The 16,512-nt window shown below is 37.4% G+C and overlaps 1 protein-coding gene across 3 annotated transcripts in view; it reads right to left on the bottom strand.

Moving 5' to 3' along the window:
• Positions 1-1,275: 1,275 nt before the first annotated feature.
• RASA3 (RAS p21 protein activator 3) overlaps positions 1,276-16,512 on the bottom strand; it is a 139,745-nt gene continuing 124,508 nt past the window's right edge. For 2 of the 3 annotated variants that reach the window (XM_083362289.1, XM_083362290.1), the window contains 9 exons: positions 15,192-15,269; positions 13,881-13,958; positions 12,659-12,732; positions 11,031-11,137; positions 10,737-10,819; positions 9,971-10,179; positions 7,805-7,908; positions 5,794-5,977; positions 1,276-3,641 (listed from right to left, as the gene is read on the bottom strand). In XM_083362289.1, the coding sequence (XP_083218415.1) occupies positions 3,566-3,641; positions 5,794-5,977; positions 7,805-7,908; positions 9,971-10,179; positions 10,737-10,819; positions 11,031-11,137; positions 12,659-12,732; positions 13,881-13,958; positions 15,192-15,269 (993 nt within the window). In that variant the 3' untranslated portion in view covers positions 1,276-3,565. Of the gene's footprint in view, positions 3,642-5,793; positions 5,978-7,804; positions 7,909-9,639; positions 9,730-9,970; positions 10,180-10,736; positions 10,820-11,030; positions 11,138-12,658; positions 12,733-13,880; positions 13,959-15,191; positions 15,270-16,512 lie in introns of those variants that run through there. The other variant, XR_014492481.1, reaches the window with a different exon arrangement.

The following is a 16,512-nucleotide window of genomic DNA, read 5'->3' as shown; positions in this document are numbered from 1 at the left end:
TTCGCGTCAAGGGTGCCTATAGGGGCATGGGCAGGAGTGGGACAGATCTGAGGATCTCTGGCAGACGGAGATGGGACTGGGGCAAGTGCCAAGCATGGTCCACTGGAGGAGCCTCACTGTTCCTCTCAGACCATGCAGGGGGGGCCTGGATGGTGGTGCAGAGGTCAAATACCTGGCCCGGCCCTCAAACACTTGCGGCACTAAGCCCAGCCCCACTTTCTCAAGGGTGCGCCCAGCTGCACTTATGTCCTCAAGGCTGCTGCTGCTGTGCTTGCTCTCCTTAGCCAGGTTGCTCATGATGGGTATGAAGGCAAAGTCAAAAGGGAGACCCACTCCCTCTCCATGTGAAGAGACCTGGCTTCGTATCCAAAGCTTCCTTAGCAATAGGATGGGAGGCCCCCCCAAGATAGGCCAGGAGGAGGGGGCAAGGGGATGGTGAAAGGGCAGCAGGGAAGGTCTAAGGCAGGACTTCCCTCAGACCCTTCCTCTTCTTCCTTCCGTCCTTCCTAAGAGTGGTGGGAAAATATTTGAGATGAGGGAAGAACAACAGGCAAGAAATGCAGCTAGGGAAGTGTCATCCTTTGTGAGGAATGAAGAAATGTACCATCGCCTGGAAGTGGCCAGCACATGGCCCTCTCCTACTTCACCTATCCGGCTTGGTAGGTTCTGGGGTAGGGGATGCCATGAGCAGCATGAGTCAATGTTACCTGTGCAATGCTGCCCAGCCCCCAGCCTGCCCGGTTTTAGCAGGCAGTGGGGTGTTCTCCTCACAGTGCCGAGAGGCTGAGCCGGGTGGCATGAATCTGAAGAAAAGTGCAATGCTACCCAGCCCCTAGCCTTCCCGAAGTAGGCAGGGCCATGTGCTGGCCACTTCCAGGTGATGGTGCATTTCTTCATTCCTCACAGAGTGATACCTCCCCAGCACGCACCCAGGGAGCAGGGCTGACGTGGCAGGGGCTGGTCCCTCGCTGTTTCCAGATGGCCTTGTGGAGCTAAGACTGAATGCATTACAGCACAGATGGCCACCACAAAATTGTACATTGGCTCCTGCCCGGCCTGGGCCAGGGCCAAGGCAGCGGGGACCATTCCCTCACTGTTTCCAGGATGGCTTTGCGGGCCACATGAAACTACTTTGTGGGCCGCATCTGGCCCCCGGGCCTTGTGTTTGACATGTCTGCTTGTAGCCACTGCCTATAAATAGCTTAAGAGTCAGCTTCCACCTTTTGAAAAGGTTTGTCAATATTTAGTTTGTAATGAATACACATAGGCTTTTCAGAAATAAAACACTTCTTTTAATTGGCAAATAGAACACACATTGCAGGTCATTAGTATTTTGTCAAAAAGACTATTAAGTTACAAATACATTTTTTTTAAAAAACTGGCAGTTTCAAATGGCAGTTCAGAGCACATGGTGCAGTTTTTCCCTAGCACTTCTGTTGGCAATTGATAGGATATAAATTCTCATCTTAGTTTCCTAATGTAACCTAACGCTAAGAACAACAAGAACCATTAAAAATAGACGCTGCATAAAAGATTTATCATTCTCTTCTTTGTATGGATTTGACTATGTGGGGCTGGTTTTGCAGACAACAGTTTTAATATTAGGATCTAAAGAAGCTTTGCATCAAGTTGAATGTTCATTAATTGTGGTCCAAGAGTAGTCTCATTTAGCCTGTAATTTATGTCACATTACTTTGACTTTTGTCAAAGCCCAACATGCAGTGATAGCTGCATATAGCTGATATAACCAATCAGTTATATTGGGTTGGATCCAGACAGTTTGGCATATCTAGGTTAACTGAAAAACAAAGAAGGCTTATGTTGGTCATAACAAACGTTCTAGCTATCAGTGGGGCTTAAAGTGCAACCAACTTGATCTGGGTCCAAACCATTTTATAATTTTATAGCACGCACACATACACACACCCTTGTCAGCCCCCAACAATATTTATTTGGATTCAGTGAGGTATGCTGCACATTCCATTTCACCTATTCAGGGGAATCTGTGGGAAGGGGATGTCAAAAAGTCAAGATTGTGATTGTGTGGTTGTCATCTTGATTTTTTTTTAAAAAAATCTTATGCTCTGCATCTACTCATAACATATTAACAAAGTACAGCTATATGTTAATGTGATGAAAACAACCCAAACTAAACATATCTTTCCTTGAAGCTGCATTATCTCAGTTCTTGAAATACTTCTTGTTTAAATGCTTATACTAGGGCGAGGAGAACAGGAACATGCAACATTCAGTATAAAGCTTCCATATCTTTCTGATAAGATCTCTTTACTGATATCTTGCTGCTAACCCCTTATCCTGCAACTTTAAGGGAGCATAACAAGTAAATATTACATTACAGCTCTGCCTTCTTCAGTCTATTTCATATGGAATGTTGTTTTCTTACATCGATAATACTTCTGTGTAGGTTGTGCAAACCATCTTGTAAAAAATATTTGTCTCCATTTCTTGCTGAAATGTATTAGTATGTAGTATGTTGCAGTCAACCTCGCTAGAGAAGAAATAGTTTTTTGTATCAGAGACTACTATAGCCATTCTTTGCTTTCCAAATTCCCTGAGGAAGAACCTGGTTGAGGTCACCTACAGTACTATATATTAAGTCAACTTTTCACTGATTAATTTTATCTCTGCTTTCATCTGTAAATGTCATAAAAAACAAGTGTGTGCTCACTTCACTCATTAAGAAATTGCTTACAGTTAATTTTATTTCTTACATGGAAAATATTACAGATGTAAGAAATGTATTGCATTTGAAATGGCCCTTAAATAGTAGAAAACCATTAATTCTGATAATCAAACCATTGTTTTTGCAACTACTGTATCAGCATTCTTGTAGTATACATACTTAAATTGTTTAAATATGTATTTATTCAGGTTTATAACGTTTTAAATTTATAGGAAAAAAATAGAAATTGATTGCCATAGTGGAAACAATTCTGTATCAAAAAATTCCAGGGAATACCATTAAATAGTAGACTTTCTCTTTAGAAGCCAGTTCTTAAACCAATAATATGCTGCTAATGCTAACAAAATACCCTGTTGTTCAGTCTTCTTAGGGTCAAGAGAAGCTCCAGTGAGGGGAGATTACATTTATAACCAACTGGGCTTCACTTCATTAAAAAGCAAATACTGCAAAGCTTTTCCTAATTGCTCTGTGGCATAATGCAAAGTAGCCCCTAGTCAGCCATCAAAAATTAGAAATCTAGAAAAAAGGCTCCCAGCCATGTAAAAGGAGTGTGGAAGTTGTCAATAGGAAGTCCACAGGCTTTGATCATTGAACTGATCACTAGATTCCAAGAAACCAGAGCAACACTTTTAAAAATGCAGAGCAACACATACAATGAAAACTACCTAGAAGGCAGAGTTCCTTCATCTGTTAACACCAGATGAGTAAAGTGCATAGCAACAATTGTAATAGTTCTTGGAGAGAGAGAAAACACTTAGCAAGCCTCAGCAAGCTTGACATTTGTTATGTATATCTTGCTACAGGTGGCTTTTCTCTTTCTTCACTCCTTCAGCTACACCATCTAATAACTTTCTTCAGACTTCAAATGGAATGAGCTGAGATTTCTGACTGTTGCCTTATGTAACTTTGGAAGCTCTTGTCACCAATGGGGTGTTCCCTAGAAAGTGAAAAGAAAGAAGAAAAAGTTGAAGGTAAGATTGACATGTTTATTCTTAATTTTCAGATAAAAAGAAAAATCCTCCACAAAAATATATTGACTGAAAATTTTGGCATGATATTGTGAGATGGACAGGTCTGTACAATACATCATTTAATATAATAAAGTTGGAAGGGACCTTGGAGGTCATCTAGTCCAACTCCCTGCTCAGGGAGGAAACCCTATACCATTTCGGACAAATGGCTGTCCAGTCTCTTCTTAAAAACGTCCAGTGTTGGAGCATTCGCAGCTTCTGGAGGCAGGTTATTCCACTGGTTAATTGTTCTAATTGTCAGGAAGTTTCTCCTTAGTTCTAGGTTGCTTCTCTCCTTGATTAGTTTCCATCCATTTCTTCTTGTCCTGCCTTTGGGCGCTTTGGAGAATAGCTTGACTCCCTCCTCTATGTGGCAGCCTCTGAGATATTGGAACACTGCTATCATGTCCCCCCTTGTCCTTCTCTTTGTTAAACAATATGATGGTTTAAAGAAATAAAAAAATGCATAATGGAAACCCATGGAATATATATGGATATCTTTGTAAGCGACACAGATTGTACAGGTTAAAAAAAAGTCCAGAGATTTAGGGAATAATCACGCGATTGTCTAAATTAAGATTTGGCAAAATTAAAGCAAGAACGAGAAGAGACAGAGTATGTGATATGCCTGCATAGGAGATGCCTTATTACATTAAACAAATATGCTGATAGGAAGATTATATTTATCTTGTGACAGAAAATGACAATGACTGTTCTTGTAGTGAATGAGTGAAACTAATAGCTTTGTGCTGAAATTACAATTTACCTTTCTCAGTTAATGTGGCAGAAGAATTGGGCCATTAATCCATCTAACTGAATATGCTGTAAATCAGGCATGTCAAACTGCTGGCCTGTGGGTCGAATGCATCACCAAAACCGTGCCCACCCCATTGCCGGCAATGGGGAAAAAGTCACGATACGTCACACGATGTCGCAAGTGTGACATGCCTACTGTAAATAAAATATCAGCTTCTTCTAGCATTTGGCAATCTTCTCCAGAACAAAATAGCCTGATATTTCACTGCTTGTCTATGCTCATTAGTACATATCATGGACTATTGCAAGAGAAAAGGGGGCTTGCCCAAGATTTTGTGATTTTTACTGACAGGGATAGTGGTGTTAGTTGTGGGGGTTATCACCAGTATTTGAACTGCTTTTGGGCATAAGGGTAATTTGTAGCTTGCAACTTCCAAGAATTTCCAGTAAGAATCTTTGCCAGTCATACCTGGAACTACCAATAGAAGAGAATATTTGTAACTCAGGATTGAACTGTTGGGGATTTGTTACCTAATTGGAGACATAATCAGTGTTACCTAGTTGGATAATGAAATGTCTGCAACAAAGTAACCAAGCTCAAAGAGCACCAAGGACTTCATGTACCTGGAACTTCATACATTTTCCTGTAATGCATAGACTCCAATATTGAGCTATAGCCTTCCACAAAAGATGTAAAAGGCTTCTCTTTGTCCAAGACAAGCTCATTTTTGCATGCAATATCTAGCAGCACAGATGCTTTAAGCCAGAGGTCCCCAACCTTTTGGGCAACAGGGATCAGTTCCGTGGAGAGAGGTTTTTCTGCGAACCGGAGGGTGCGTGATTTTGTGTGCTGCCTGTATCTCGTGGATGGGGCTTTCCTTGTTTGTGCGGCCCAGTTGCTGGCATGCCATGGCCCAGTACTGGTTCACGGCCTGGGGGTTGGGGACCCCTGCTTTAAGCGCTGCTGCTCTGATTATGTCAATGCAAAACTAGTGTACTATTAACTTCTTCCTCTCAATAAAATCATACCGCTAATTGTTAATGATTTGAAACTAGCCTGCAGAAAACTGCCATTCTAAAAATGAAAATCACTGGTATATGGTGTATGATGATGGAGGAGTGACAGGCTCAATGACACTGCCATTGAGGAACAGATGGTGGGAATATGCTACAAATATGAACAAGTGCTTTATGAGCAACAACTCAACCAAGGCAACAAATCTATCCCATTGCAGGCCATTGAAAGCAAACTGAAACACAACCAACACTTTGCCGGGGAGCCAAATGCTGTTTCAATAGTGCTTGAGATCATACTATACTTACTGGCTTCCGTATTTTGTCTTCTTGAACTTATCCCTCTTGTACTGGGCATGCTCCTGTTCTAAGGTTTTAACATTTGCTATAATATGTTTTAGTGTCTTATAAGTCTCTTGAGGATCATCAATGACAAAAGTTGAATATTCTTCTTGTTCTGGCCCATCATACACTGATTTGCTGCCACAAGCCTCTGTCGAAAGAGATTTCAAAAAAGAAAGATTAATAAGTTGTGAGGCTAATAATGATTACACATGATCAGGATTCAGTTAATACTGTATCCTGAGAATGACAAGACAATCTTAAGAATAAAATTGAATAAGAGATAATACATCAGAGTAGTTTGACCATATAAAGAATCCTGTAAGATCAGATTGTTCATTTGAAAATTCAGTGAGAATCAACTTTAGAAGCTTCCAAGCTGGGCATGGAAATAACAGTATTCATAAGGACACTGCTAATGAGTTACTTTCCATTACTGATATTAGCTAAAGATTTATTTTACAAGGTATTTGTCCTTTTTTATTATATTATTATAAGACATACATAATGCATTATATATTTCTCTCCTTTTAAAGCTACCTAAGCTAGTGACCATTATTAGCAATATGAATTCCTGCATCCTATATCAGCCTTACTCAACCTGGTGCCCTCTTGATGCGTTGGACTTCAAATTTTAAATAATTTGATGAGCACCAGGAAGGTATCCTGGGACTTCAAGACCAATACATTTTGAGGCCATCAGACAGAGAAAACTGTTTTGCAGGTGGCTTAGATGGAAAACTGTGTGTTGCAAAAGAATCTATTAGTGCAAAATATACAACATGCCTAAGAATCTGATTTACTATAAAAATCTAGAAAATTGTAGCATCCTATAGATATACTTTTGCATAGCTGAGTTATGGCTTACTCAGAGAAGGAAGGACTTTCTCCCACTATTATATTAGATTATTCACTTTGTGTAGCCTTACCCATACCTCCATTTGGACAAATTAAAATCTCATAAATCACATTTATAATCTCTTTACCGAATTATAATCTCTTTATCAAATAAGAGATGGGAAAACTCCTTGTTTTAGGACTGCGAAATGAAAAGCAGTGAGGTTTCGTTCTTTAGCTCTGGTAATGGACCTGATCCGAAAGTCACCACTCTCAAGAGCTGCTATCTGCACTGAGGGTAAAGCTTCAACCAACTGGAAAGGGACAACTCGCTGTAGCCAATTCACCACGGCCAACTCGTCACAGGACAACTTGCTGTGTGACAAGTCAATTTAATTATTTAAAATAATTTTTAAAATATTTTAATGTTTGTCATTCACATTTTATTTTGTCCTTTCTTTGGCATCCTTTCTTTAATGATTTTATTCCACCATTTCTTCAATATTAGTGTAATTCTTGCCCCGCAGTGAGTTGGCTGCAGTGAGTTGTTGTAGACCTTCTGCCAATAGTAGTAGAAATGGTACAAATGGTAGTCATTATGAAAGGAATGTGTGCAGTGAGAGTGGGGGATCCTGAACAATGCTTTAAAAACTTATCTCTTGAAGAACCCGATAAAGAGGCCCACCCTCTCTGCAACTGTAATTTTTTTTAAAAAAGAAAACATTCAAAACATTCAGGTAATCAGATGATTAACTTCCATACTAATATTTCCATAAGGAAAAAAAAATGAAAGTCCCAACGCAAAGATCTAAAAGTGTCTTTTAGAGGTGTCCCCAGGATCCAACGCTTTCATTAGAATGATGGGAAAAAACTTTCTGCTATATATATGTGCAATGTCACAATGCCTGTATGATGAAAACAGCAGAGTTTGTATTGCTTTGGTACATTATTTTCCTCATTTGTTCTCCTTGCCCTCCTTTTCCCATTTTGTAAAAAAGTGACTTATTCAGAATAGGGGAATAAATGAGAGAGAATGTTCAGAAATGGAAGAAAAGTCCATTATTTTGTAAGAAGTCCCTTAAAATTAATTTTATATAAAATGAGTTCCATAGACAAAACAATAACTCATTTGCATACCCACCTTGCATTTTCTCCAGTTTGGTCATATACAGATTGAATAGGGAGTAGATGCGTTCTGTTTCTCTATCTCCATCGATGTCTAACTGTATATTTGCTGGTAGACCCCTACACAATCATTTAAATATTGTCAAGAAATTTTGAAACTCTATATTTCATTTATGGGTTGAAAAGGGTTTTAATAAAGAGAACAAGTCTTCACAATCGAATCATTTTCATTACAGATTGATAATACATTTTTAATAAACTGATGTGTGAGATAAACAAATTCTCAGGAACAAAATAACACAAAGGAGGAGGTATTCCAAATAAGAACCATAACATCTGTATAAAGTAAAGAAAGCATTCTACTGCCTGCAGTGTATTTCAGCCAATCAGGCTGCGGTTATTAAATGTGTGAGTAAAAAACAAAATCTTGAGTGAGTAAAATCTTCGCCTGACAATGAAAACCAAAATTAATTATCTGTCTGTCTGTCCGTCCATCCATCCATCATCTATCATATTTATCTATCCAGCCATCACCTACCTCTAATCTATCTATCTATCTATCCATCCATCCATCCATCATCTATCTATCTATCTATCTATCTATCTATCTATCTATCTATCTATCTATCTATCTATCTAATCTATCCATCCATCCATCCATCCATCCATCAAATTTTTGAAACAGCCCATCTCCCTTACTGAAAAACTCTGGGCAGTATACAAGTAAAAAAATATTATAACAAAAAAACAGTATATGAAATTTACAATTTAAAAAGGGAAGAATGGATTAAAAATTAATATTAAAAGTTTACAGGTTAATCATATTTGCACTAGTTATCTTCCAGGATAAAGGCATTCCAAAGCCAGAGTGCCCCAAAAGGAAGGACTTTTGTTTTCCAACCATGAGCACTGCTGTCAACTCCCCAAGGCAGACCAGATGAGAAAACCAATGCTATGCAAGCTAATACTGCTATTAATATAAATCTATTTTAACAGAATCTGAATGTGCTTCTCTCCTCCCTCCCTTTATCATCCTTAGAGCTAAGGAGGGTTTTGTCTGTAACATTTTCTTGGGTTATAGTTCTGGTCCAGATTTCTTTTATCTGACTCTTGTCTTGGTAGTGGCTCTTCTCCTCCTGTTTTCCAAGGTTCTTCCTTACCTCCATTATTCTTAAAGATTTTAATACTTCAACAGTTGAAGCCAGGAAGGATGTTCTCTGAACCTATCAAGACTCCTAACTCATTAAGGACCTTATTTATTACTAAAATTTTGAAGAAAGTTGTTTCCTTTCGGATCACTGTAATATGGATTCTAAAAGATGTTTCGGACAGAAACCTTGATGCCATGCTCTGTATAAGCTCTTCCAAATCTCATTCAGGAATGATTCCATGTAAAATGCACTGCATTAGCATGAAATAATCATAGCACTGAGCCACATGGCTGGCCCATCCATGTCCAGGAAAAGTCACAGCTAACAGAGCAACTGGAACTCAAATTCATTCTAAGCTACTAATCAACTTTATACCTTCAGAATATGCACACTAAGAACACTGATTATGGGATGACTTGAATCAACACAAATGTGCATATGAATTAGCGCATACTAATAAAACATTTATTTTGCATTTGGATGATGCACAATTGTGTTGGGGATATGATTGGTTTTCTTTTTTCTTTGGTTTTTTTTTTGAAAAAGCATATCCTTTTATAGGATATGCTTTTAAAGATGGGGACCTGCTGCATGCACTTGTGGTAAAAACTACAGTATACATAAAAACATCCAAATCCCTTTCCTAGCTAACCTAGGATATTCATAATAAATAAAATGATTTCTAACATAACCTACTTACTTAATAATTTCAGCTATAATTCTAGTCTTGTCAGAATACATCTTCTAAGCCTGTTCCATATTAAAAAGTTACTGGCTTCTAGAAGGAAAACTGGATAGAGAAGAAAAACTAAGTAGTGTTTAATGCATATTGTCAGACCTGCCCGGTATATAAATAAAATTATTATTATTATTATTATTATTATTATTATTATTATTATTATTATTATTATTATTATTATTATTATTATTATTATTATCCACAGCATCAGGTCTCATTCTTTCATTATCCACAGGGATATGTCTTATCATCAAATATTTAAAGCAAAATTTAAAACAGGAGGCGTCCTTACCCAGTGCAAGGTGTACAACCAGGAGCATTATCTGTTATAGCTTTGCAGCACAGCCAGTGCCCATTAAGATATGCAGAAGGATGGTAGACAGTGAGCCGTTTCTTGTTACACTGGCTAACTTTGGTGAGGATATCAATCCAGTCCTTGGCCTCAACACAATTATTGGCCTGAATGTAGAGCACTCTTTCAGGCTGAATCACTTGGAACATCTTAAAGGGAGAGAGGGAAAAACAACTGATTATTAACATGTAAAAAAGGTAAAGGTTCCCCCGCACATGCGTGCTAGTCATTTCCGACACTAGGTGCCGATGGAGCAATACTTAAAACATAATGTTTTAGGGAAAAAACTGTTAGAATATGAATTTTTATTATTGGGTTGCTTAGTGGCTGGCTCCTCACATCCAGAACCGTTTGATATGAACTGTGTAGCAATTTGCAGACTATAAAGTATATTACAAGACAAGGCTGTGTGAGAGTGTATGTGTGTATGTGTATATTACATATTACAAATAACTCAAGGTAGCAAATATATCTAATAGTCTTTCCTCCTATTTTCCCCACAACCACAATCCTGTGAGTTGGGCTGGTCTGAGAAAGAGTGACTGGCCAAAGTCACTTAGCTACCTTTCATGACTAAGATGGGATTTGAATTTACGTTCTCCCAGTTTCTAGCACGATACCTTAATCACTAGACCAAACTGGCTCCTACAAGAAACAAGTGTATAGTAGGGGTTGTATGTAATAGTTAAGAAGTGAAACTACTTACATTTTTCATTTTGAAAGATTCTTCTTCCAACTTTTCTACTGCCAGAATGTTTTCAATTGGAATGCTGCATAATGGATGATCACCTACGGTGGATAATTACAAGAAAAAACGGTTTTTCAAACTCCTTGTGTATACAAACATATGTACGTGTTTATGTCACAATTGCATTGTCATTATATTCTGTACCACCTAAATTATTAATCACCAATTGTGGTTTTGGGGGTTTTGATTAATTTTCTCCTGGAAAATAGTGTATTAATGTTTAAATTAAAAGGAAAAGAAAAACTTTAATACCTTTGCTTTTCTGATAGGTAAATTCATGATTACTGAGCCGAAACCATCTCTTCTTGAAGTTCTTCATGCCAAATCTTTTCCTGCCTTGTGCCCTTTTGATCATAAACCTATTGCAAAAAAGTCCACAGCAGTTTTACATACATATATACTCAGCCTGGTCCTTATCAGAAATTGTGCTCTTCTTATAAAGTGACCAGTCTTGAGAAATCCCTAAAGGTTGTGAAACTCTGCACTACAGAAATCATGATCAAATCATAATATAGCTGCATCCTCATAAGAAACTACACATTTCAGCAGTGGCGTAGCGTGGGGGGTGCAGGGGGGGCCGGCCGCACCGGGCGCAACATCTGGGGGGGGCGCGCTCGCACTGAGCTGCTCAGGGAGCCCCAAGGGCTGCACAGAGTTGGCTTGGCTCCGCTCTCGAGCTGCTCTTTCTTGCAAAGCGAAATGTGTCCGGCAGGTGAGATGGGCGGCCACATAAACTGAATAAAATAAATAGAAGCGGCCAACTCTCCGCCCAGGCTCAGGCCAACCGCAAGCGCCCCGCAGGCGCCCTGGCAGGTTTGGCCGAGCAAAGACGGACCCGCTGGCCGGCCGGCCTAGCTTCGTGCGCATGCGTGGCTTTATTTAGCGGGGCTCACGTGCGAGCTTGAATGCAGCGGCTCTTGCAGGTCGGAGCCCCGCCCAGCCGCCCTCGAGAGGGACCCGGAAGCATCCCGCATGCGCGCGACTCTTCTTGGAAAGTCTACGCCGCTGCGGGGCGCGTCTTTTCAGCAGTGCCGTGACGTCACCGCCCGCCCGCCCCTATTTCCGCTTCCGGTTGCCTTGCCCCGGGTGCTGACAACCCACGCTACGCCACTGCATTTCAGTTAAGGAGGCATTAGAGAGATAGTGTCATGTTGATATTTCTTAAACTCAAACTGCACAGCCAGCACCTAAGCCCAGGAAAAGGCATGTGTTCTTTAAGAGGCACCAACAAGGACAGCAAGTAGACCAATATCAGCCATGAGGTATCTTTTTCTCCTATTCATATACATTGATACGTTTAGGAACTTGTAGCTGAATAGTCAAAGTTGGTAATTGAGGTGCTTAATAAAAGAGCACATATATTATATAACAGAAAGCTATAGCTAAGTGTCATCTGTCTTTACTATCTTATCCCCATGAAATATTATTAACTTTCTTTACAATTATTTAAGCATCTTTAACACACCAGGCCAAGCAAAGACAAAAAAAACCAGGCAGAAGGAAAATACAGTTGAGAAGTTCATTTTTTGTTAAAAAGGAATGTTAGAAAGTCAGTATTTTTGCTTTTTTCAGTCGGTAGAAATACTTTTTAAAAGAAAGCAACAAAGTTTGAGATGACAGGTATATGTTATGGATCTGATTAAAATTAATTGCATTTAGAAGCAGGTACCCCTTTTATCTTAAACTTAATTATATTTCATGTTTTTGGTACTTGGGAAATATTTCTGATGGGGAAAAAGCTGGTGTTTTCAATAATAATCCAATAGTCTAAAAACTTAAAAGTAATTATCTGCACTTCTTTTGATTCATTTTTTAAAATTTCCACATCCCAGCCTTTAACACATATTAATCAGCACAACATAACACTGATATAAACTCACCCTTCTTTAAGTAGTATTGGTTGTTCTATAATTTTGTGATCTCTCCTTCCAGAGGATGAAATCAAATCCAAGAACTTGGAAGAAAGAATGAATAGATATGAAATAAACATTTAACATAGATGTCATCTAATTCTTACTTGTTGGAGCAAGTAAGTTCAAGTTTTAAAACACTGATTTATTTATTTATTTATTTATAGAAACAGAAAGAAAGGCATTAATTAATTAATTCCTCAGGTACAAATAAATTATATTAACTATCTTGTGCTTAACCATATTATGGGTCTGCATATGCGTCTGAAACTCTTTCAGGAATACAAAATACATTATATCTATTTCTTCTCTTTCTCCTGAGGCTTAGTTTTGATATTTTATTGCAGTTGCAATAAACTTAAATCAGTCTATTTCAATCTGTACCCTTCAAACATGTGGGAATCCAGCTATTATAAATTCCAGCCTATATAATAATTTTTATCTACATTGGTTAAGAATTAAAAGAACTGCAGTCCAATAGGTATGAAGGGCAATAATTAATTAAAAACGAATGAAAGCTTCTTGTCAATGAATTCTGCATAGGAGATGCAGACATTTTGATAGTGTATTGTCAAATATATTCTTCACAAATGTCTTATTAATCCATATGGTAGATGGCTGATCAGTATGGGAATGACATCAAGAAAAAAAATATATAACCTTCCCCATTCCAATGTTCCCCAGAGGCACTGACAGCATAATCTTTATTATATTTCAATGTTGGATAAATGGTTGTTAATTCTGTATTTTATAATATTTTATAGATTTATAGTATTTTATAAATCTAGAAGTAACAGAAAGTCGACATATAGTCTAAAGTTGTATTTTTTTATACTTAAGCTACTCCAAATATGAAAAAAAACCATCCAACCTTTCCTGTTTGAGAATCTTTATAATGATCACACTATTGCACTATTTCATGTTGTTTATTGCAACTCTAAAGATATCTAAAGGAAACTTTAAATCAGTACCACAAAACACATTCAGTGGCCAAAAGATTTATTTCTAATATTTTCCCATCTTTTCCATTATTATTTTTACTTCTAATTAATTATTTAGAATATAATGCATGTAATTCATAAATTCATGAAATTCATAAAGCATTTATTTTAAAAAATGAATAATAAATAATAATTTATGGAACTGGCTGGCATTCCCCCCAAACACACAAAGCATTGTTTCTAATACTTACATTTTTTACTGCATCTGCATATTTTTGCTCATTAAAGTAGTCATAAAATATAGCCATATATGATTCCTTGAAACTGGCCTGCAAAAAACAAATCACCATTTTGATCATTAAACTTGAGATCAAAATACAGAAAAAAATAAGATTCATTAACTTGTGGACAAATAATTTTCAATGGCAGAAAAGGTTTAAAAAACTCTCCCTAATTGTGACCTACGGCTAGAAATAATTCAGGAGTATTAGTTCATAGGACACGTGCCTCACAAACTTTAAGCTCTAGGGGAGAAATGCTGAGTGAATAATGTGAATCATCTCTCAGGTTTTTGGTTTTTTTTGCTGGTTTAGAAAAACTACTGGATCACAATTCATATAGTCTTAAGACTTGCATTATTATTGTTTCCCACTCTTTTTCTTCCCAAACCTGGCAAAAACATGCATTTATTCAGATTATACTGTAGTAAAAAAAAAGTTTCCACAGTAGCTTACTCTTATTATCTGTTCACAGTTGGCCTTTAATCACATCAGTTTTTTCTCAAGAACCTAAGATGTCATAATGTATTAGTGTAGTATTAAGTGCACATTCAAGCAGTATGGCCTTTTGCAATTAATAGAGTGAAATACACCAATTTTCTAAGTGCCATCTAAGATTTTTTGATATGGCACCCAGTGTGCTAATAACTCCTGGGACATCATGGTCAGTTTATGCCAGAATATTTCAATTTTCAGATCTTGATACTTTGTGATCGTCTCCAATTCTTTGTCTTCTATTCTACTATCCCAATATTGCCACATCAATTATCCATAATTTCTTATTTTCAGCCACAGTTTAATCTGGTGTGTTATGAGCCAAGACATTATCAGTCTGTATTAGGAAATCTCACAATATTTTAACCTGCTCATTTTTATTACTTTCTGGATTCTATGTTCCCACCAATTTTCATTACTGGTACGTGATAATTTTTACAGATGTTCTAGTGAATCATTTTGATAATTATACTATGTAATTGTTTATTAGCGGATTGTGTGATCTTTTTGCATGAACTGAATATGATCTGTTTCTTTTGCTTTTTTGCACAATATGCACTTTGAATCATTTGATGATTTTTAACTGGTATTATTTTTCATCCCTTTAAATATATATATATATTTGGGTCAACTCAAGATGGTCAGCATACCTAAACAGTCTTCTATTAATCTATTTTGCCTCATTCAGTGCCACTTTAAGGTTGGGTTTAATTTAAAAAGTGCAAATACAATCATGATTCAGGACACTGAAAAAAGTTCTGTAATAAAAAAAAACTATGAAATACTTACAGACTTAGACTTTGATAAACTTCCCAAGGTTTGTACGGTTTTAGAGATCAGCGTCAAAGTTCTTGAAGTTTGTGGATCCTATACAAAGGAGAAAAGCACCATGTTATAATTTGTGTGTGGGAAACCATAAACACTAGATTCTGGTTTACATTTATTAAAATATTTTCTTACTCTGTATGTAAAGTTTAAGTAAATTTAAGTGGGAAGAAATTTTAAGGACTTTTGCCAGGATTCTCCAGCTACTCTGCTTAGTTTATTTTCATTAAAAAAAAGGTGACTGCCTGGAGGAAGATCTGCTCTCCGCAAGATTCTGATGGATGTTCGCATCCTTTTGAATCTTACGTCTATTCATTTAAAAAACCCATTCTGAAGAAGAAAACATGATTACTAGGCTCTAAGTGTTACTTTGTCAAAAAACTGACTAAAGTGTTGGCGTATAATACATAAGGATAGGTAACAATTCGCAATTGGTTTTAGAAGGTATTTGGGGACTTGTAAGGACATCTAGGATTTATAAGTTGCTCTCATACAACTGACAATCAAAGAACATGATGACATGAAAGAAAAAAAGCACAGAGCAGGCAGGTTGGGCCTGTTGCGGGTCTCATTTAGCCAAGGAATGGCGGCTGTTGGGAATTAAGAGACAAGCCTTCTCTGCTGCAGCATCTGCCCTCTTGAACATTCTTTCTTCAGGTATCAAGATTAGCCCAACCCTGTTGCCTTTCACAAGAGTATGAAGATTTGGTTGTGTGCCTAGGCCTGGGGTCCCCAGTATGGCCTCATTTCCTGACTGTATTAACAACCACAGCGACAGTTTTATAGTACCATATAGTTATTTTGTATTATTTAAATTGTTTTATTTTACGATGTATGCCACCCAGAGTCACTTGTTGAGATCAGTGGCTATAGAAATCAAAAATAATAAAATAAAATAATAAAGCAGCATGCGAAACAATGAATACAAATTCAGGTCTACCATTTTGTAAAGAAAAGATAGCTCATATCTTACACAGTTTTTTTAAAAAAAACCAAGTTCCTCTAATAGTCTGTCTCATCTACAAATATGAAGGCAATAATTAAGGCAGTGGTTAAGGAAAATTTATTATTTTCCAGATTGACCAATAAATTTTTTATTTTTTGTTAGACAGGAAAAAACCTAAAGAAACAGGACTCTCTTAATGGCTGCCCCAAAATTCCTATTTAGTTTCCTTTGTAAGAGCCAACATTGCAGAATTAAATAAATATATTATTTACAGAACCAGGCTGAAAATAATTTTGTGCTAAAAAGAATTCAGTCTGGAGAAAAATTCAAATTGCCAAT

Source organism: Vipera ursinii (genome assembly GCF_947247035.1).
Source record: "Vipera ursinii genome assembly, chromosome: 4".
Classification (NCBI taxonomy): Eukaryota; Metazoa; Chordata; class Lepidosauria; order Squamata; family Viperidae; genus Vipera; species Vipera ursinii.
This window is presented reverse-complemented; position numbering and strand designations above follow the sequence as displayed.